The sequence below is a fragment of the Stenella coeruleoalba genome (genome assembly GCF_951394435.1).
Source record: "Stenella coeruleoalba genome assembly, chromosome: 17".
In the NCBI taxonomy this organism is placed as follows: domain Eukaryota; kingdom Metazoa; phylum Chordata; class Mammalia; order Artiodactyla; family Delphinidae; genus Stenella; species Stenella coeruleoalba.
The window spans coordinates 441,602-462,676 of record NC_137163.1 but is presented as its reverse complement, the minus strand read 5'-3'; the positions used below and the strand labels follow the sequence as shown (position 1 = coordinate 462,676).

The following is a 21,075-nucleotide window of genomic DNA, read 5'->3' as shown; positions in this document are numbered from 1 at the left end:
GAGATTGTGCAGATATGCTTGGGGGTGGGGGATCCACTGGAGGAGACTGTGTCTGGGGTGTGAGTGGAACGGGAGTGGTGGTCACTGCGGGAAGGTTGCCTTGGTGCCCCTGGGGCCCAGCAGTCCCAGTCTGAGGGAACTGACCCCATACAGCACCGCCAGGGGTGGGGTACCCCTGATTCAGTCCAGGGGCTTGTGTCCTGCCATGCAGAGGGAGGACCTGCAGCCCTCAGCCCTGGTGGGAGCCCAAGCTAGTACCAGGGTCCTCTGATGTGGAAATAGGTCAGAGTTCATTCCTTTGTTCATCTGGGGGCTGGGAAACAGCTATAAACCCTCCTCCCACCCCCATTCCCAGCCCAGGGCAGTTGATGGCCCAGGCTTCCAGTGCCATCTGTACCTGAGTACCCGGTCAGCTTATCCTGCTACCTTGCACCTTGCTTTTGTCCCTTCTCAATGGTGGCATTCCTGTGTCAGCTACACCTACCCTATCTCCTGGAACTGGTTCATTAAATGTTATGGGGTTAGGTGGGGAGGTCCAATGTGTACAACTGGAAACTTTCCGGAAAGCCTGGCCCTGGGAGGGGCTCCAGATCCACTCTGTCAGGCCCTGGCCTGGACACTAGGACACAGCAGTGGAGATGAGAGGCCACATTCTTGTCCTCCTGGCAAGGCAGGCAAAAAATCAGTGCCTGAATACAGCCATCTGTACTCAGCCAGGGTATGGAGCCCAGCATTTGTTACTCTGGGGACAGTGGGAACGAGGTGATTCAGGACATTGAGGTACATCGTAGCAGAAGGGAAGGAAGGAGGCACAGGCCTGCCTGGGCCCAGGGATACCCAAACGAGCAGGCACCATTGGGAGGAGGAGCCATGTGAGGGGGGAGGGGTCATGTGGGAGGGGAGGGGCCACGTGGGAGAGGGAGGGGCCACGTGGGAGGAGAAGGGACTGACAGGAGAACTGCCAGGTGGGACCAGACTTCAAGGAGAAAGCTTCCTGAGGCATCAGTGTGAAGGTGGGGTCCTAGTACGTGTGGGGTAGGGGACACGAGGCCCAGGGCATCCACTGCAGAATGGCCAGGCCACAGGAGCACTCGGGACAAACCCCTGTCCCCGACCCTGAGGGCGTGAGCTTCGCAGAGGTTAGCACATGGCTGGCTGGTGGATCTGCCCTTGAAGAAGTTATGCGGAGTGGGACCAGGGGCTGGTGGAACCTCGGAAAGGGGGCCGCGACGGCCAGAGGAGAGAACCTGAGGGAGTGGGTGCTACCTGTCAGGGTGACAGGGAAGCAGCCGAGGGGAGGGGAGAGAAGGTTTGGCATCAGCTGGGAGGGCCATTGAGCAGAGAGGACGGGCCCTGCCCTCCCAGAGGGCGGCAGGAGAGGAGGGGCGGGAGAGGCTGGCAGGCCAGTGACGGAGGCAGAAGCTTTCTCCGCGGGCCTTGCCTCCCCTGTGCGCACTGTTCACGGCGTGGTTACTGAGTGTCCACCTCCCCGGTCGCCCACCCGCACACAGCAGGTGCTCGCATCAGTGGCGTAGATCCAGGTGAACAGCAGGCATTGCATGGATAGGGAGCTCTATTAGCTTGTGACTTATGACCTCATTTTGCAGCGAGGAAAATGAGGCTTGAGCAGTTAGAGAGATTCACCCTAATCCGTGGCACGGAAGTGCTGGGCCGGACTGGCCGCCCCTCCCCCTCCCCAGGTCCAGCTCCAGCCCTCGGCGCTGACCTCCTAGTGGGGTCCCTTCTCTCTCTCAGCTTCCGCCCGTTCTGTGAGCTCCTGGGCAACAGGTGAGCTGACCTCCCCGAGCCTCACTTCTATCGGGGGTGGGAAAAGACACCAGCGGCAGGAACCGATGGCGTGCCGGCCGGAGGGACTCGCCGCGGTCCTCAGCCTTCACGAGGGCCGGTCCTTGCCCTAAAGCTAGGTCGCCGGGGGCCGCCAGGAGGTGCTGCTCGGCCGCGGCCGCGGGCCCGCTCGGGGCATGGCCTCCAGTTCCCGCCCACTGGGGCGGTGCGCGCGTGCGCACTGCGCCCCGCCCGCAGGGACTGCTGGGCCGGCGACGCGAGCGGGCGGCCGGCGGGAGCGGAGCTGCGGCCCCGAGGATGTGGAGACCTGTGAGCCCCCCGCGCGCCCGCACCCCTCCCGCGGCCCGGCCGGGACCCGCACGGCCCCGAGACCCTGCCCCCAGAGGTCCTCTCGCCCGACAGGGACCCTCAGGGCTCTAGGAGGAGCCCGTCACAGCCCTCAGGCGTCCTGTCCTTCGGGCCCCCGCTTCAGCCCCCAGGCCCTGTGGGGAGATGCCGGGAGCCACTTAGGGGCCCACTGGAGAGGCTGCCTTCCCGACGCACCCCACAGCCCCCCTTCTCAGAAGCACGTTCTCCCTGGTGGAGCCTTGTCGCAGAGGCGGCCTCTCCAACCGCGCGAGGGATGACCCTCTAGTCCCCTCACGGGCTCCCCTCCCCAGGGAGACACTGCCCAGCGCCTGACCCCTCCTCCCGCCCCGTGTCTCCCTTGGACCCGTCGCTGCTGCAGACTCTGCCAGAATCCCAGACCGGATGCCCCGTCTGTCTTTCTGCCTGCTCCCTTCGGCACCCTTTTCGCCTGGTCACCAACCCCCACGCCCTGGGTCATCCTGGGCTGACAGCTGCCCCCCTGCTTCTGGGGAGACAGAGGACTTTGGGGGCTGGGAGGGGCGCAGAGCCACCCCTCCTCCCACGCTGTCTCCGAAAGCCCCTCTCAGGCCTTCCTAGGCTTCTGCCTGGCCCTGGGCTGCCCTCCTAGCTCAAGCTTCTTTTGATCCTGAACGTGGCAGCTGACTTTCCAGTTTTGTTCCTGGTCGGGCCTCCCCGTTTTATCGCGTTTCTGCAGTTTGGATTAGCACCTTTCAAACCGGGTGTCATCGTCATTGACCCAGATCTTAGCCACTCCCTCCCCAGGAATCTAGCCCTTTTTTCCTGTGGTTGGTTTAGAGCTGAAGAGACTGAGGGGGGCTCATCAGCGTTTCAAATTGGAATTTTCTGTAGACCTTGTCTTTTTCTAATAAGCCTAGCCTTGTGGGTTTAGGTATTAATACAAATAAACGCCCATTACCTTTTGTGGCTTGCAGTGAACAGCTCCGTTACATAAGGGTGTTTTATGGGCTGAGATGGTGAAGCAGTCTGAGAGTAAGTCTGAGAGTCAGGCAGAGAAACGCTGAGTTGGTCTTTTATAGTTTATTTATCTTTTTATAGTTTATAAAGCTGCTTCACACAGTCAGTTCACTCAAGCCTCCAGGCGGCTTTAGCCCCTGATGAGGAGATGCCCATGACCAGTAAGTGGAGCGGGGCCCAGTAGCCTTCTGAGTCCTGACTGGTGTTGAGAAGGTCACAGACCCTTGGAAAAGGAAAGGACAGGGCATTCATGGTCATCTCCACACCTCTTCTGGGCCCAGATTCCAGTCTCTCTTCCTAACCATGAGAACGTTTCTGCGCTTTGGCTTCCTCTGCTGGCGTGGGCGCAGGGCTGTTGACCTCACCATTAAAGTGCCCAGGTTCTTGTCACCTCTTTGTAGTTTCTCTGTTTCAGGCCTCATGAGACTCAGCAGCTGCTTCTTACCGCTGGGGGCTGGTTTATCCTGCCGTGACCTTTCATCTTCCTTCTAATCTGCTGTGTCTAATCAATGGTGTGTTAGGAAAGCAGACAGCTCAGCTTGTGCCTAAAACACGAGCGCTGTGTTAAGGCACACACAGAGCTTGTGAGGGTGGTAGTAGCTGTCCGTGTTACTACTCAAGCTCTTTCTGCTACTTTGTAGATGGTTAGCTGAGTTCCAGATGGGCACTCCGTTTCTGCTGACCGACTGTTCAGGCACTCTTGACAGCGCTAGAGGCTGGGGTAGAGGAGGCCCATCTCATCTCGTCCCAGCTGGGAGGCTTTTGGAGTGAGAGGGGTGCTGGGACAACCCCTATAAGCCAGGACCGCCCCAGGATAGCTGCGGGCGTGGTCACCCTGGTGAGAAGGCACGTGTGCGGGGTGTGCCTGGGGACGCACAGCCCTCTCTATACATGTTTCCTGCCACGCTCTGGTGCCTGAGCTCTGGGTATGGTTGGGTTACATGTGATGTGGTGGAAACTGTGCCGGACTGGTTCTTGGAAGGTCTGGCTGCGGGCTCTGCCCCACATTTATAGCTACGTGACCTCGTTGGGCTCCAGGGATGTCTCCCCTGTGATGGGGACATTTGGGGAGTCGCTGGGCACCCCGGCTGGAATGAGCCAGGCACACTGGGGGCCCTGTGGGCACTCTGGCGTCGTCAGCAGGAGGCCTCATCCTTGGAGGCCGGCCCAGGGCCAGGCTGTGGTCGGGGCTGGGGCTGTCTCTCGCCTGACCGTGGCCTTCGCCCTGTTGCTCAGTGACATCCTCGCTTGGGCCATGTGGGGTTCTGGCTCATTCACCGTTTATCTTAGTTCGGCGAGCATTCGTGGAGTTCCTGCTTTATCTTAGAAAGCACAGGGCTAGTCGAAGTACAGAGATGATTGACTGGTGGGCCCTCCTCAGGCTGGTGGGGAGAAAGACCGCGAACTACCAGGCACAGTCCTGTGTGATAAGGACAGTGGGAGAGGGATGGGGGGGATGGTAACCGTGGTGAATCAGGGTGGGGGAAGGGCCTTCTAGGCAGAAGGGCAGCCTGGGGAGCAGGCCTGGCCAGGCTCTGCGCGGCTCTCCAAGGTCTGCCAGAGGGATGTTTATCCCGGGAGAGTGAGTGAGGAGTCAGTGCTGGGAGTGATGAGCTGCAGCCAGAGCTCCTGCTGCAGTGGTGGCTTCTCAGAAGACAACAGAAAACTGTTACGGGGACTGTGGTCAGGGGCGGTTACTTTTCTGGCCGTGCTCCCTCTGCGTCGGCCGTGTGTTCGGAGGCTGTGGACTCTGGTCCTCAGCTTCGCTACCAGAGCCCTGCTGGTGGAGGATAGTGGTTAGGAGGCTGCGGGCGCAGCGGGGGCCTCGTGCCTTAGATGATTCAGGTTCAGCATCCGCCTGTAAAAGAACTGTAGGTTTTAACATGGTCGTGATGTGTCAACTTATTTGTCAGTTAGGTGACTTGACTTTTCCTCACCAGACCCTTCCTACTAATGGCTCAGGGGGACAGTGTGCTCCGCCCTGTGGCTGTCAGGACCTGCCACCTGGGGAAGGAAAGGGTGACGACTGGGGCAGCGGTTTGACTTGGGCTCCACCCCCAGATTCACCAGGCATTTCAGCTGTGGACCACGTGAGGAAATATGTGTGAAAGTCCCACCGTCAGAAATGCCCACCTTTTGTTGAACACCTGTTAGGTGTCAGACCCTGAGCGAGGTACTTTATTTCTACCATGTTTCACCTTTCCAGCCTGGCAAGGTGTCAGCGGGGAGTCGCCCCCAGGCAGAGGGTAAAGGTTGGTGAGGCTTGCGGGCTGGGCCTGTGTTGCTGCAGCGCAGCGCTCGGCCCTCGTGGGCTCTGCCCGACTCCACGGCACCCTGTCAGCACGAGGGTGCTGAGTTCTGTGCCTTTCCACTGGGGTCACCAGAAAACCGGCTGGGGCTGCACACACTTCTCCTCTGGGGTGTCCTCACCGTGTGCCCCTCAGGGTCTCCCTGATGGACTCTGGTCTTTCCCCAGGTGGCAGGGCTTGGAGGGTGAGCCCTCTCTCAGGGGCGCCCTCCTCGCGCGCAGTCTTCCGCTGCTTCTAAGTCAGACATACGCAGAGCACGTGTGCGGGGCCTCTGGGGGAGGAGGTGTGATGCTGGGTCCAGCCGTGGTCTTGGAGCAGCTGTGCCCGGGCTCTGGGAGTGACAGCCCCTGCCAGCCCTCACCTCAGCGTTGGCGCCCACAGCCTCTTGACTCTGCCCCTCCAGGTGGTTGGCACGTTGGCTAGAATAACTCGTGGACCTGTCCTTTCTTTCCTTCTGAATGTAATCATTATCAATCAGCTTTGGCCATTTTCCTTCTCTGTCTCAGGGTGCAGTCCCCATGGGCCTTTGCAGCGAGGCCCACTCTGCTGCCCGTCCACTCCAGTAGCTGAGCATTTCCTCATATCTGTATATAATCTACTCCAGGCTTTTCATAAGTTGGTCCCTGACTCATGATGGTTTGACTTACGATTTTTCAACTTTATGATGCTGCAAAAGTGATACACATTCAGTGGAAACCATGCTTCGAATTTTGAATTTTGATCTTTTCCTGGACCAGCGATGCAGGGTGGATACTCTCTCCTGCTGCTGGGCAGTGGCAGCCGCAGCTCCCCAGCAGCCCCGAGGTCACAAGGGTGCACAGCGGTGCCCTGACAGCCGTTCTATATTCACTTGCAATCAATTACATGAGATAGTCCACATTTTAGTATAAAACAGGCTTTGTGCTAGATGGTTTCGCCCACTTGTAGGCTAACGTGAGTGTTGTGAGCACGTTTCAGGAAGGCCAGTCTCAGCTGTGACGTTCGTTAGGTTCAGTGTATTAAATGCATTTTCAACTTAACGATGTTCGCAGCTTACAGTGGGTCTGACCCTAACCCTAACCCCATCGTAAGTCGAGGAGGATCTGTAGTCTCTCTTCTGGGCTAAACAAACCCTTTTTTCCTTCTGAAAAAGCAGGGGGCAGCTGACGATCTTTCAATATAAATAGTTGGACTTCCCTGGTGGCGCAGTGAATAAAACTCCGCGCTCCGAATGCAGGGGGCCTGGGTTCGATCCCTGGTCAGGGGACTAGATCCCATATGCATGCCACAACTAAGGAGCCCTGGAGCTGCAACTAAGGAACCGACCTTCCGCAACTAAGACCTGGTGCAACCAAATAAATAAATACAATATAAATAGTTTAGTTCAACCCAGCAAATATGTCCTTCTTGTTAGGTGGGGTGGTCTGCAGAGCAAGGGGGGCAGGGTTGTTGGGAGGAGGGTTAGGGCATTGGGGACCAGCGGGCAGCTTAGTGCAGTGAGGAGGGCCTAGCGGCAGGTAGCTTCAGCGTGTGCCTCCGCCTGCCCTGCACGCTGGGCTGGACATTGCTCGAGGGCTTTGCAGATGTCAGCTCACTCACCCTCACTTCAGCAGCACAGCAGTCCCCACCTTACAGACAGGGCAACTGAGGCACAGAGGGAAGGCACTTACCCACGCTGCATGACTGGTAAGTGCTGGAGCCCAGATTCCAGCTCCAGCCCCAGAAGTCTGGCTCCAGGTTCTACTTGAGTCTCTGGGATGGGGCCTTCCAGTGTCTGGTGTTGAGTGGTGTCCCTGGCCTCTACCCCCTGCATGCCAGGAGCACCCCTCCCCCAAGTTGTGACAACTAGGAGTGTCTCCAGACAGTGCCAGGTCTGCCTGTCCTGTACCAGCTACCTCGCCTTCCACATGCCGCCTTCCTGATAGGACTCTGAGAGTATAGCAGATGCATTGCACCTTTGATCATGAAAACATTTACACATAGGGACAAGCTGACAGCGTGGTCCCAGAGAGTTAATTATCCAGATGCCACCACCTAGATCTACCCATTATTAACATCTTGCCCTAGTGGGTCTATTTCTATATGAAAGTATATATTTTGTTGTTGTTGGATCATTTGAAAGTAAGTCACAGACATTTGGACACATAATCTCTGAACACTTCAGTGTGCATCCCCTAAGCAAGGGTATTATGTAGCCGCAGCGACCGTCATGCCTAAACATCGTAATTTTTGTGCTCCCTTGTGTCTGGGGTCCCTCAAATGTTTCATAGGTGCTTTCTTTAAGATTGAGGTTTAGTCAGGGTTCATGCTTTGCACTTGGTGCAAAGTCATCCCACGTTTTTTCTCGTGACTTTTTTTTTTAACTTGTAAGGAAAAATTGCAGATATTTACAGAAGTAGAGAAAACTGATAAATGCCGGTGCCGGGCACCAGTAGTCCTCAATGCGTGGGTGCTAATGGCTTTCTGGTGAGGCCGGGCTGCTGTTTAGAGACACCCCAGGCTCGGGAATTCTCGGGGTCACTGATAAGGACGAGGAGCCCCAGGGCTGGCAGCTGCTGGCTGTTGTCATTTCTGATTCCGTGGGCTTGTGATCTCGCTGAGACCAGAATCGCAGCAGAACGCTCGCTGGCCAGAGGAGCAGGCAGCTGGTGTGCGGGGCGTCCCGGCCTCGGCCGTCTTGCCTGGTTCCTCACGCTGGCCCTGAACCTACCCCACCCTGCACCCCCGCCCCCAGGCCACAGCTCCGCCTCGGGCTCCAGCCCCCTCCCAGGCTGACCACTCCAGCGTACGCCCCCTCCCTGCATGAAAACCCTGGGACACCCCTGCCCCCACCCCCCGGCCCCCGCTACAGCTCACTTTACTGCCCACCCTTTTCTGTCTGGGCGCCCCTCCCCACCTCTGACCACACATGTTCTCCAGTCACAAGCCGCACGGGCCTGTCTCCTCCCCAGCAACGCCCCCCAGTGTCCGGGTGGAAGACCCACTTGCTGCCAGGCCGCAGGGTCCCTGACGCCCCCTCGCCTGGTGCTGCCCCTGCGTGCGGCGCGCGGGCCCCACCGCTAGGGTCTGGCCTGGGACACAGCCAGGGCTGTGGGCTCAGAGAGTGGGGGAAGGCGGGCCTGCCGGAGACGGGGCCAGAGCCAGAGGAGGGCAGCAGGGATGCGGGCAGGAGCGTTCTGCCTGCACGTGGCCCCTCACGGGCAGGGTGTGTTTGGTGGGTGTGTGGGGTACAGGGAGGGGTCTGGACACCTCGCAGAGAGCAGGCAGCGCCGGGCAGCCAGGCAGGGCTGCCTGAGGGGGAGGCCCGGTGTGGAGCGCCCCCCACGCCTGCTGGTGCCACAAACCCTTGTCATCTGTGGGGTGGGAGGTGACTGGGGTCCCAGCCTGCAGCCCCTGTGTGTGCCATGCCCCAGGCCAGGTCAGGTCGTGTGGGCCAGGTAGGGGGGCAGCGGGGTGGACGGCAGGCTGGGCCGCCCTCTGGCATGGAAGGCCTGGGGCTCTGCATGCCCGAGTCCACCCGCCACTGCCTCCCTTGCCTTTGCGGGACTTTCCTTGAGGATCTGCCCTTGCTGTGTGTGGCCTTACGGGGTGGAACTTCCTGTCTTGTCTCCTCTTGGGACGGCAGGTCATGGACCTTTTCCTTTGACTTTTGTGTTGTTCTGCATCCTCGAAATCGCCTTCAGGGCTGTGTGCTTTGGCCAGAAAGTGATTGGAAAGTCAGTTCCCTACTCGGCCCATAATAATAATACTAATGTTCACGATAATAGTGTAACGTCTGTGTTGCGGGCTATGACTTACTTTGCACAAGCTTTCTTTTCCCTAAAAACTGAGAATTTAGAGGTGGGGAGTCTGTGGTTGAGGCACTCTTTAAGGTCTTATTCAAATAGGATTGGGAGACCAAGGCTGCCAGTGAGGGTCGAGGAGCCGCGATGTTTCTTCCGTGGCCCCTGAGACAGCGCAGCATGTTGGCCTGTCTCCCTGGCACTTGGCTTCTCTACCTGTCCCTCCCTCCTCCGGGCAGAAGCTTTCCGGGTCTGGCCGCTGGGGGCTCAGCAAGCACAGGTTCCTTGTGCCCTCGTTGGCTTTCGGAGCAGGCGCCACCCCGAGGCCCTCTGCCTCCTTTCTGATCGTGTGGTGAAGCATTCTCGACCCTTCCTTGGGAGGCCGCTGGTCTCCGCAGCGGGAAATAGGAAACGAGGGCTCTCGGGGCCCAGCAGAGTGTTAGGGGCAGGGACCGAGGGGCGTTTCCAGTGGCCTGTGGAGGGGCTTCCGAGGAGGACGCCCCATGCGCAGATGCACGTAGCCTTCCCTTCCCTAAGAGCCTTGCTCTTAACCCGGCGGAGCCTCTGCCTCCCCGCGTCAGACACGCGAGCGCCCAGGAAGCACCAGTGCTCTTCAGTGACGTGTCTGGGGCGGGGGGTGGGGGGTGGTCCCTGCCTGTGTAAGGCCGGGGGGGCATGTTCCCGCCGCCAACCCTGTGCCCTCTGCTGACTTCGCAGTCCCAGCTCTGCCACTTCCACTCGGCCCTGCTGCAGGGCAGGCTGAAGCCCTGGCCATCCCCCACTGCCTTCTTCAGGAGAAACCTCGGGGCACCGCCTGCAAGGTGGTGAGTTGGCCACGGGCACCCTCCAGGGCATGTGCCCCTCATCAGGAGGGGCGACCTCCGTTGGGGGGCCGTGCCTTCTCTACGCCACCCGCAAGACGGGACGCACCTGCTCCCACGTGCGGTGCGCTGGCCGCCCCACCGCCAGGGTCCTGGCCTGGGCCTCGGCCAGAGCTGTGGGCTCAGAGAGTGGGGGAGGGCGGGCCAGAGCGAGAGCGGGAGCAAGGGGTTGGAGGGCCGAGTGGGCAGCGGGCAGGATGGAGCCCGCTTGGAGCCCTGGGGTCTGGGGGGCTGTGGGGCTCAGGCGAGGTGACTCGGACCCGGAGGTCAGAGAGCACTGCGGTGACCACACAGGCATCCGGAGTCGGTGCTGCCTGCCGAGGTCCTGGTGAAGCTGCAGCGGCTGTGGGCTGGGCCCGGAGAGCCAAGGCCGGAGGGGCCGGGGCAGACGGGAAGTAACCCAGGCCGTGCGCCTGTCGTCTTCCAGGCCCTCGAGACCGCAGCCCCTGTGGAAGAAGGCACTCTCCGCCACGGTGCTGGGGGTGCCCCTGCTCCTCGGGGCGAGGTACCTCATGGCTGAGCCACAGGAGAGGAGGCGGATGCGGCTCATGGTGGACGGCATTGGGCGCTTCAGCAGGTAGGGGGCTGGCAAGGTGGCGGCTTCTCCCCACTGCATCCCGTCCTCAGGCGTGCGGGGCCTTGTGCGGGGGTTGGGAGGGGCAGCAGGGTTTTGCTGGGAACTCTGAAGCTGCCTTCCAGGGATCTCTTGTGCTGCCCGGTGGGGCAGCCGAGCGCTGTGGGGCCCACACCATCCACGCTGGGCACGGCCTCCGCAGCCTCATCTCCCTTCGGGCTGCCCACCACTCCCAAGGAGAGGTGGCATATCCAGACGGAGAGTTTGGGGCTCACAGGGGGGGCTCACAGGGGAGGACTGCCTCTCGCCTCCACTCCCGGTGTCCTGGACTAGTGACGGGCCTTGTTGGTCATTGGCGTCCAGGGCGCCTTAAGCAGAAGGGTCTCTCATACTCCTGTGTCTCCCGGGGCAGGATTCTGGGGGTGTGGGGCGGTCTTCCCATTGGAGCAGCTTGGGCAGGCATTCCTGCTCCAGTCAGATCCAGGAATTCCTACAGCCACAGGGTCTTGAGAGCTAGTTCTTGGCATTGAGTGAAACTTCAGCTTACCCAAACCCATGGTTGGACTGGGGGTGCACGATTGCCTGGGGAGGGGGCTCACATGAGACCTTGGTCGAGGAGGCCGCTGCAAGTGTCCTGCTCTGCCGGCTCTGAGCTCCTGCTGCCCTTTGGGAGCCTGGGTCGGTTTCCCAGGGCAGGCTCAGGATGCCAAGGACTTGGGGCACTTGGCCGGAGCTTTGCTGAAATTTACCCCAGTGGCAGCCATAGGTGGGCAGATGGCCAAACGCTTTACCTCATTCCATCTTCGGGATGAAACCAGGCCTTCTGTCCTCAGCTCGCTGGCAGCGGCTGCACCCACGCCGTCTTCCAGGGTGGTTGTTTGATGGGTTTGCCTGGAGCTCCCAGTGGCCCTCCTGGGCAGGTTCTAGGCAGTGGCCTCTGTGTCCTGCAGGGGTTCCCAGTCTCCACAGCCTAGAGATTGATGAGGGCAGAGCCTGGGGTTGGCTCTCCTGTGGCTTTCCACCATGAGGGACCGCACAGGACCGGTGGGGACTGTCCCCGAGCAGCCTGGTTCTGAAGATGACACTGAGCAGGTCTGGGCCGTCTCACCTTCTGCTGCTGCGTATGCGCTGCTGTCCCCAGCATTAGATACCCCATGGCAGCCTCGGTGTACCCCTGCCTTCTCCACTTCCCTCCTGAAAAGGGTATTTTTACAGCTTGCTTTCAGAGGCTGAGCTAGAGCTATTTTCCCAACAATCTGTGCGGTCTCGTCAGCTCTCAGCCCTAACAGTTGCCAGGACAGGCAGGCCTGATGGAGCACCCCTGGCTGGGCGCAGGGTGACCACGGGGCCTCTGGAGACCTCGGGGCCCACAGCGCGTCCTGGGTAACAGGGCAACGTACGTGCAGGAGCCCAAGGAAGGAGCGTGGGTGGTGAGTAATTCAGGACCAGCTCGCCCAAGGGCAGCGGGGCTTATCCTGTTGTGGGAGGGGAGACCAGAATGTACCACACACGCCCAGGCTCACTCACAGGGGCTGGGGTGGTGGAGGGTGGCATCGGGGTCCATTTCTGCCCCCACCCCTTACTTAATTTTAACTTTTAAAAATCCTGTGGGCTTTTTTTTGACACAATTTCAAATGTCCAAAGAAGTTGGACTGATAACATAAAAGAACTTTTTTCTTTTTGAAACATTGACAAATAAGTTGTCAACATGCCCCATTACCCCCGAAACCTTGAGTTATTTCCTAAACAAGGACATTCTCCTCCACAGCCACAATCGGGAAGCTGACACATTGTGACCCTCTAACCCTCAGACCCTGTGTTACCAGGTGCCCCAGTAACAACCTTTTCAGCCCCAGGACCCCACCTGGGCCCATGTCAGTCTCCAGTCTGGAAGAGTCCTAATTGTCTCCTCAGCTCTCATGGCTAAACTCGAGGTCAGGGCATGGCCCCCCAGACCCCCACTTGCCCAGGGCGTCTGACACCAGCTGCAGGTTCCAGCGTCCCCATGGGCTGGCTACAAATTGGGGGGGTCCCCACAGACTCCCTCAGTTTTGATAGTTCCCTAGGACAACTCAGGAGATACTGTACTTACGATTATGGTGTTATCTTAGCAGAAAGATAAAGTTGGAATCAGCAAAAGGAAGAGATGCCCAGGGTGAGGTGAGGTCTGGGAGGGTCCTAGCCTCAGAACTTCATGTCCTCTGACACATCCCCCGCCTCTCATCCCCCTCTGACAGTACACGTGGGTCACCCCCAAGCTTTGGCGTCCAGAGTTTCATCTCATAGCCCTGATTGATTGAAGACCCTGAACTCTAATCCCGTGGTTGTCCTTTCTGGCTGGCAGAGCCCCTGCCTGGTGTGAACCGTCAAGGCTGTTATGCGGCTCCGATGCTGCCGTCACCCAGGAAATCTCATGGGTTTAGAGGCACCTCCCAGGAGCTGGGTAACGTTAATTCTTCGTCACATGATGACCTTGACATGTTTGTGGGCAGATAGGCCATAATGTTGTACAACAGGGGTCAGCAGACTCTGGCCCTGTGCCAAATACAAGGGTCGGAGGTGCTGCCCGTTCTATACATAGAGCTCCTTGGAGCGGCAGCCACGCCCCCCTCGCCCTCCTGAGGCTGCCCCTAGGGCCCAAAGTATTTATTGTCTAACGTTTTCAAGAAAAATTTTGCCGAGCCCTGATGTGGGTTTGTCTGATGTTCACTCCCAGTTTGTCCCATTGTTTCGCTCTTTGCTTCCCTTGTCCTTTGATGTGGGTGCCTGTGCCCCTTGCCCCTCCGTCGCTAGTTTAACGTCCCCAGTACTTCTCGGGTGAGCTCATTCCTACCTCTCAGCCGTCCCATCCACCCTGAGGGCTTGTGTTCCACCAGAAGGGAAAACTCTGTCCTCCCACGTGTTCCTTCCTCTTGCTTGCGTCAGTCTGGATGGGGACATTTTACTCCGAGGGCTGCTCTCACTCAGCATCAGTGCTGTGTAGTTGCTGAGACTGGGTTTGGCTCATAGGAGGAGCCCCTCCACCTGGCTTTTGGGACCCTTCTCTCACTTTTTTTTTTTAAATATTTATTTAGGCTGCACCGGGTCTTAGTTGCAGCACACAGGACCTTTAGTTGCGGCACGCAGACTCTTAGCTGTGACATGCATGCAGGATCTAGTTCCCTGACCAGGGATGGAACCCGGGCCCCCCGCATTGGGAGCACGGAGTCTTAACCGCTGCAGCACCAGGGAAGTCCCCCTCACCCTTCTCTCTTTAAAAAAAAAAAATTATTTATTTATTTTTGGCTGTGTTGCGTCTTCGTTGCTGTGCGCGGGCTTTTCTATAGTTGCGGCAAGCAGGGGCTACTCTTCGTTGCGCTGTGCGGGCTTCTCATTGCAGTGGCTTCTCTTGTTGTGGAGCATGGGCTCTAGGCACGTGGGCTCAGTAGTTGCAGCACGCGGGCTCAGTAGTTGTGGCGCACGGGCTTAGTCGCTCTGCGGCATGTGGGATCTTCCCAGACCAGGGCTCAAACCTGTGTCCCCTGCATTGGCCCGCGGATTCTTAACCGCTGAGCCACCAGGGAAGCCCCTGACCCTTCTCTTTTAATCTCCAGCATCTGACTGTAAATGGTTTCAAACATACAGCAGAGCTGGTGAGTCTGGCTTTTATCAATAGCATCTCGGAACCCTTCCAACGCCCTCCGTCCTTTGAGCATTTTACTCCAGCTGGCAGCAGTCACTCCAGGCTCAGCCTTGGAAGCAGCCAGTCTCCCGATGGTTCTTCGGGATGGAGCAGGGGCTCGGGGGCCACGGTGAGGGTGCCGGTGTGCTCGCCACTCTGGGCTGTCCGCCCCAGGCTCCTCCATGGACAGGGGCTGCGGGTGTGCGTGCGTGTGTGGCTGTGAGCACACACGCCCAGGGCCATACGTTTGCTTCTGTGGGCAGCCGTCGACGGCAAACCCGCTCTTCCATTTCCCACACGGGTCATCCTGGTTTTCTCCCTTTCTGTGTCTGTAACTCCTTCTCCAACTGGGAGAAGCCCGGCTCCCCTTGTCCCTAATTTACTGACCTGTTAGCTAGGCCACCCCGAGTATAGCCATCACCCCACTGCCCTCACCTGCACCCCTACCCTCACTCCTGTGCAGACCTTGCATTAGCTTTTGGACGAATTATTCAGGAAGGAGGGCAGCTCCTCTTTGGGTCTCAGGGTGCTCAGAGAAATCCTGTCTCCTTGCTCACCCTGCCTCACACAGACAGCCCTGTTTGCTTCCTGTGTCAGGCTGGGGTGGGTGGGACAGACCCGGTTCGTGGCACTCAGTCTGGGCTGACCTCATTGCTCTAAGACACCGGTCCCTACAGCTGCTGGGAGGGCAGGAAGCCTGTGCAGGATCCGGCAGCCTCTTCCTTCCCACCTTTTCATCCTGGCCCCTCGCGGCGGAGGGGCTGGAACAGGATATGCTGGGGCGGGCGGAGGCTTGGCCTGCACCGGGGCCCCGAGAAGCAGGAGCCCCACACCCTGCTCGTGACGGTTTGAGGGGCTGGGGTCTGCGTCACTGGAGGCCTGGGTTCTGGTCCTGGATCCTCCCTTCTCCAGACCCAGGGCCGCCTTGTCCGTAGCCTGGGGCGTGGGAGTGAGCGAGGACCCCTGCCCACACCAGAAGGCCTGGGCCTGCGGGACTTCCCAGGGCTGTGCCCTCAGCCGGGAGAGCAGGCCCCAGCTCTGGGGTTTGAGCCCCAGGGGCTCCTGTCCACTCCAGTCGGAGTGCAGAGGAGACAGGACCAGTGGTGCAGGGGGGCCTGAGCGAGGGCATGTCCACAGACGGAGCAGCCATTGCAGCTGTGCTGGCTCGTGGATGGATTTTCTTGTGTAACAAGTGTTATCAAAGGATGAAAAGAGCACGCCCACTTGTTAGGGCCCGAGGCCTCCGTTCCCATCCCAGGCGCCCCTGGGTGCACGTTCAGGGGCTGAGGGGTGGTGTGGATGCAGGACGCCCAGTCCACAGCCCAGCGGCTGAGACTGACCTGCTGGCCACGCAGTCCCGAGAGCCCAGCAGCCCCGCCAGGTGCTCACAGCGGTCCGGGGTGCTGGCGGGGATCTGAGGCGAGTGCCCGCTGGGGCTGAGGGCAGCCTGTGCCCACAGGTCTTTGAGGGTCGGCCTGCAGATCTCCCTGGACTACTGGTGGTGCACAAATGTCGTCCTGCGAGGGGTGGAGGAGGTTTGTTCCTGCGTCCTGGCCTGGCTGGTCCTGGCCTGCGGCCTGCGGGGATGGGGGTGCCCAGGTGGAGGTGCCCGCCCGCCCCCATCCCTTCCCTCTATACCTGTGGTCAGAACAGCCCGGGGTACTTGGAGGTGATGTCTGCGTGTCACCAGCGGGCGGCTGACGCCCTGGTGGCTGGGGCCATCAGCAACGGGGGCCTCTACGTGAAGCTGGGCCAGGGGCTGTGCTCCTTCAACCACCTGCTGCCCCCCGAGTACATCAAGACACTGCGGGTGCTGGAGGACAGGGCTCTCACGCGGGGCTTCCGGGAGGTGAGCCCTTCTCGCGGGAGCGTGGAGGCAGGAAGCGGCCGCAGACTGCTCCGAGCCATGCCCCCCACCCCACCCCGCTGTCCTGCCAGGTGGATGAGCTGTTCCTCGAAGACTTCCGGGCGCCGCCCCACGAGCTCTTCCAGGAGTTTGACTACCAGCCCATCGCAGCAGCGAGCCTGGCCCAGGTGCACCGCGCCAGGCTGCACGACGGCACCGTGGTGGCCGTGAAGGTACGCGGGGCCCCCGCGGGGCGCCGCGGGGGGCATCCGGGCGCCGGTGGCCAGTCCTCCCTGCAGCCTCCCGTGCAGGTGCAGTACATCGACCTGCGGGACCGCTTCGACGGCGACATCCACACCCTGGAGCTCCTGCTGCGGCTCGTTGAGCTCATGCACCCCAGCTTCGGCTTCAGCTGGGTCCTCCAGGTAACCGTGGGGGCCCGAGGGGGCCGGGGGTGGGCCGCCTCCTGACCTGGACCTCCAGCTGCCCATGTGGCCCCCAGGACCTGAAGGGGACCCTGGCCCAGGAACTGGACTTTGAGAACGAGGGCCGCAATGCCGAGCGCTGTGCACGGGAGCTGCAGCACTTCCACTATGTCGTGGTGCCACGCGTGCACTGGGACGTGTCCGGCAAGGTGGGCTGGGTCCCCTCCTGGGCGGGGGTGTGCAGGCCTGCCGAGCTGAGGCACCTGTCCTCTCCCAGCGCGTGCTGACGGCGGAGTTCTGTGAGGGCTGCAAGGTCAACGACGTGGAGGCCATCAAGACCATGGGGCTGGCAGTGCGGGACGTGAGTGCTGCGGGCCGGGGCGGGGGAGGGTGCGTGTGCCGTGGGCCCAGAACGATGGCCTGTGGCCTGGCCTGTCCCCAGGTCGCGGAGAAACTGATCCAGGCCTTTGCCGAGCAGATATTTTACACAGGCTTCGTCCACTCCGACCCCCACCCTGGCAATGGTAGGCAAAGGCCGCAGGGGGTGGGAGTCGGGTCTGGGGTCAGGGTGCGCCGGTGTGAGACGGCGCGCCCTGTTCCTAGTCCTGGTGCGGAAAGGCCCTGATGGGAAGGGACAGCTGGTGCTGCTGGACCACGGGCTGTACCAGTTCCTGGATGAGAAGTAAGCTGGGGGTGCGGGGGCTGGGTGGGCACACCCCGCCCTGCAGGCCGGCCTCCCCCCCCCCCCCCGCCGCTCATTGCTGGGCCCCCCCAGGGATCGGTCAGCCCTGTGCCAGCTGTGGCGGGCCGTCATTCTGAGGGACGAGGCTGCCATGAAGGCGCACGCGGCTGAGCTCGGGGTGCAAGGTGAGGCCGGGGTGGGTGTGAGGCGGGGAAGGGGGCACAGCCCTGGCTCAGGCCCCCCCAGACTACTTCCTGTTCTCCGAGGTGCTCATGCAGCGGCCTGTGCGCCTGGGGCAGCTGTGGCGCTCACACCTGCTGAGCCGTGAGGAGGCGGCCTACATGCAGGACATGGCGCGGGAGCACTTCGAGGAGGTCATGGCCGTGCTCAAGGCCCTGCCGCGGTCCATGCTGCTCGTGCTGCGCAACCTCAACACCGTGCGCGCCATCAACACCGCCCTGGGCGCCCCAGTGGACCGCTACTTCCTCATGGCCAAGAGGTGCCCACCCCCACCCTACCCCGCGCGTGCGCACAGCAAGAGGGGCGGAGCCAGGAGGCGGGGCTGACGGCCTGTTGGTCGGTGGTCTCTGCAGCGCAGTCCGGGCCTGGAGCCGCCTGGCGGGCGCCACGAGCCAGAACACCTATGGTGCCAGCCTCCTGCGCCACATCAGGGTCATCTGGGAGTCGTTCAAGTTTGAAGTGGCCCTGAGGTGAGCAGGCACGCGGGGTCCGAAGGGCGGTTGGCCAGGGCCCACCCCCCCCCCCCACCAACCTGCGACCCTTTGATACCCCCATCCCAGGCTGGAGACCCTGTCGATGCGGATCACTGCCCTCCTGGTCCGAGTCCTGGTCCACCTGGGCCTCATCCCCAAGACCAAGGGGCTGTACGAGTACCTGGAGATCTAGGGAGCCCCGGCAGGAGGACCACAGAGCTCGCCCCACTGCAGGCTGAGGGGCCGGCCAGGGCCAAGGCACAGACGCCTAAGAAAGACCTGGGGGCACTGGAGTGACTGTGGCCTGGAGTTGGGCCTGCAATGACCACATGCTCTTCTCAAATCAAACAAATGTTTTTCTTTGTGTTTTGTACAAAAGCGGGGTGGGGAAAGTGGCAGTATCCAGGGGTCTAGAAGTGGGCAGTGACTCGGTCCGTCTCCAACAGGTCGTCCAGGATCTGTGGGGAGAGAGGTGGGTGAGGGCAGGGGGTGGGGGGGTGGTGGCTGGGGGCACGTGGAGGGGCAGGGCGGCGGGCGGCTCACGATGTCGGGCGTGGTGCCAATCTTCTTGGCCAGCTCCCCGCGCTCCATGGTGCTCAGGTACAGGTAGCGGTTGAGCAGCTCCCCATCCAGGACATTGCGCACCGCATTCTGCAGGACGCGCCGGTCCACGTGCAGCATCCTGGGGGTAGGCACGGAGGCAGTGAAGAGTCGGGACAGAGGCGGGGTGGTGGGAGAGGGGGGCAGGGGGGGCGGCAGGCTCACCGGAAGGCACGCGGGTTGAGGCCGGCGTGGTGGGGCAGCATGGTGGTCAGTGCGTTCTGCAGCATCAGCAGCCGCCGGTAGGTCTTCTCCTGCATGGGCAGCAGGAGGCCGATGCCACCGTCCAGCGTGGCTAGAGCGGACACGGTGTGAGCCCCGTGGACCCCCACCACACCCCACTGCCACCTTAACCCCCTCTGCCCCACGCTCACCAAACCACGTGATGTGCTTATTCTCCCACACAACGGACTTCTTGCTGGGCCCTTCAGCAGCCCCCCGGCAGGGGGTCCTCCAGAACGTGTTCACGTGGGCGCCCACGTGGAAGTCCGCCCGGCGCAGCAGCCGCATGCCCCCGAAGCTCTCCTTGGCTGGGCCAGAGGGACCTCAGGTCACTGCCTGCCCGGCCCCATGCCCGACCCCCTGCCCAGGAGAGGGTGGAGGGGGCACTCACCTTCTGGCAGGTACATGTAGACCATGAGGTTGCGGTCACGGTCGGACACTAGGGAACAGAGCCCACAGTCAGCCCCAGCCCCAGTGACGTCCCGGGGACCCCAGCCCCCATGCTCACCCAGGAAGCCCAGCTGTGCACTGTCCACCATGAAGTCCACGCTGTACACTTCCAGGGGTTTGGCGTCCTAAGGACGGGAGGGGAGGGGAGGGACGGACGTCAGGGTGGGCCTGGGGCAGCACTCACCCACCCGCCGTGCAGCCCAGCCCCTCGGTACCCGGGACACGAGGCTCAGCGTCTTGCTCTCCTCCTGGTAGCGCAGCAGCGAGATGCTCTTCATGACGTCCGCGGCCAGGATGAAGTTCTTGACGCTGATCATCTGGTGGATGTAGAGCTGTGTGTCGATGAAGGCCATGCCTGTCAGCTCGCTGGCCCGCAGGCTCCACAGGAAGATCTGGGGGGTGGGAGGGGTGGGCGTTGAGTGGTCGGCGGTGAGCGGTGGGTGCCGGGGTGGGCGGAGAGGGGCAAACCTTCTGGCCGATGGCCGACACCAGGTGGCCGTTGCAGTGGCACAGGGCAGTCACGGGCCCCTTTTGCTCCTTCTCGTACAAGACCTTGAACTTGTTCTTGGTCAGGGGCTGGCCGGGCTCGGGCACCACCTCGATCACGTCCATGATCAGGATCTGTCAGGGAAGGCGGGTGGGCGATTCACAGGGGTTGCGTGCAGGCCGCTGGGCACTGCCTGCCTCCCACCCCCTGCCGGCCGCTTACCCGCCCTCGGCACGTGACCTCCTCCCCTTGCATGAGGCAGGTCCCGGCGGCTACGTAGCCCTTGAGGCCCGACACGGTTTCCTCACTGCGCAGCGACACCGTCTTCATGCAGGTCACGTGCTCCCACTCCTCTAGCTCGATCCTGCATCAGCCCAGGTCAGGACAGCAGCCCAGGTCAGGACAACTAGCCCAGGTCGGGACAGCTGCCCAGGTCGGGACAGCTAACCCAGGTTGGGACAGTTAGCCCAGGTCGGGACAGGAGACCAGGTCGGGACAGGAGCCCAGGTCGGGACAGCTAGCCCAGGTCGGGACAGCAGCCCAGGTCGGGACAGCAGCCCAGGTCGGGACAGCAGCCCAGACCGGGACAACAGCCCAGACCGGGACAGCTGCCCAGGCCAGCCACCAGCCCCGACCTGGGCCCAGCCTCACCTGGCGTTGGGGATGGCCTCCCAGCTGACCGGGGAGATGAGCTGGATGGAGAAGGCCTCCTGCTGAGGGTGGATGTAACGGTCATCTGCACGGACAAAGGGGTGACAGTCAGGGAGGGTGGCCCCGAGAACGGGCCCAGCCTGGGGCGCCTCGCACCTCTCTCAATGGTCTCAAACTCCTTCTCCTCGCCCGTCATGCGCGGGATGCGGGTGCACGGCGTGTTGGTGCTGGTGGCAACGGCATACACCTGGTGGGGGGAGGGCGGGGAGGGTGTCACATGCCAGAGGCCAGGCCCCCAGGCCCCAAAGGTCCCTGGTGCGGTGGGGTGGGGGGCGGTGTCAGACCTTGGACTCCACATGGTAAGCCACATAGTGGGCCGTGCAGCGCAGCGGGATCTTCCTGACGGGCCACGGGGCATCGTAGGACAGGTAGGCAGGCAAGACACTGATCCTCAGCTCGCCCTGGGTGGGGCAGGGAGTTAGCGAGGGCTGGCACACCCCAAAGGCCAAGCCGATGAACCCAGGCCTCCAAGGGCTCCCTTGGGTCAGCCCTCAGCTCTGCTGGAATGGGTGGCGAGAGACCGCAGTGTCCAGGCAAGGCCTTGGAGAGACCACGGCCCACTGTCCTGTGCTTTGTGGGCTTCCCATCCCTTCAGCCAAGCTC

The 21,075-nt window shown here is 61.3% G+C and overlaps 2 protein-coding genes across 16 annotated transcripts in view; one reads left to right on the top strand and one right to left on the bottom strand.

The window, feature by feature from the left end:
* The first annotated feature begins 2,049 nt into the window (after positions 1 to 2,049).
* ADCK5 (aarF domain containing kinase 5) lies at positions 2,050 to 18,341 on the top strand. 14 transcript variants are annotated; one of them, XM_079901430.1, is made up of 15 exons: positions 2,050 to 2,115; positions 9,938 to 10,044; positions 10,529 to 10,678; positions 15,796 to 15,871; positions 15,985 to 16,185; positions 16,275 to 16,415; positions 16,494 to 16,607; positions 16,685 to 16,816; positions 16,885 to 16,968; positions 17,050 to 17,131; positions 17,211 to 17,289; positions 17,383 to 17,474; positions 17,536 to 17,788; positions 17,883 to 17,999; positions 18,090 to 18,341. In XM_079901430.1, the coding sequence occupies exons 1-15, from the start codon at positions 2,104 to 2,106 to the stop codon at positions 18,193 to 18,195; spliced, it is 1,746 nt and encodes a 581-aa protein (XP_079757556.1). In that variant the 5' UTR covers positions 2,050 to 2,103; the 3' UTR covers positions 18,196 to 18,341. The 14 variants fall into 14 exon arrangements, with proteins under 14 accessions (XP_079757556.1, XP_079757561.1, XP_079757550.1 ...); XM_079901435.1 differs by lacking the exon at positions 16,685 to 16,816; XM_079901424.1 differs by having other exon boundaries at positions 16,275 to 16,607.
* CPSF1 (cleavage and polyadenylation specific factor 1) overlaps positions 18,338 to 21,075 on the bottom strand; it is a 15,487-nt gene continuing 12,749 nt past the window's right edge. For both annotated transcript variants that reach the window (XM_079901423.1, XM_079901422.1), the window contains exons 26-37: positions 20,757 to 20,873; positions 20,569 to 20,659; positions 20,413 to 20,497; positions 19,984 to 20,125; positions 19,743 to 19,895; positions 19,490 to 19,666; positions 19,333 to 19,399; positions 19,216 to 19,263; positions 18,977 to 19,132; positions 18,768 to 18,897; positions 18,546 to 18,684; positions 18,338 to 18,460 (exon numbers count right to left, since the gene is read on the bottom strand). In XM_079901423.1, coding sequence (XP_079757549.1) covers positions 18,413 to 18,460; positions 18,546 to 18,684; positions 18,768 to 18,897; positions 18,977 to 19,132; positions 19,216 to 19,263; positions 19,333 to 19,399; positions 19,490 to 19,666; positions 19,743 to 19,895; positions 19,984 to 20,125; positions 20,413 to 20,497; positions 20,569 to 20,659; positions 20,757 to 20,873 — 1,353 coding nt within the window. In that variant the 3' untranslated portion in view covers positions 18,338 to 18,412. The remainder of the gene's footprint in view (positions 18,461 to 18,545; positions 18,685 to 18,767; positions 18,898 to 18,976; positions 19,133 to 19,215; positions 19,264 to 19,332; positions 19,400 to 19,489; positions 19,667 to 19,742; positions 19,896 to 19,983; positions 20,126 to 20,412; positions 20,498 to 20,568; positions 20,660 to 20,756; positions 20,874 to 21,075) is intronic.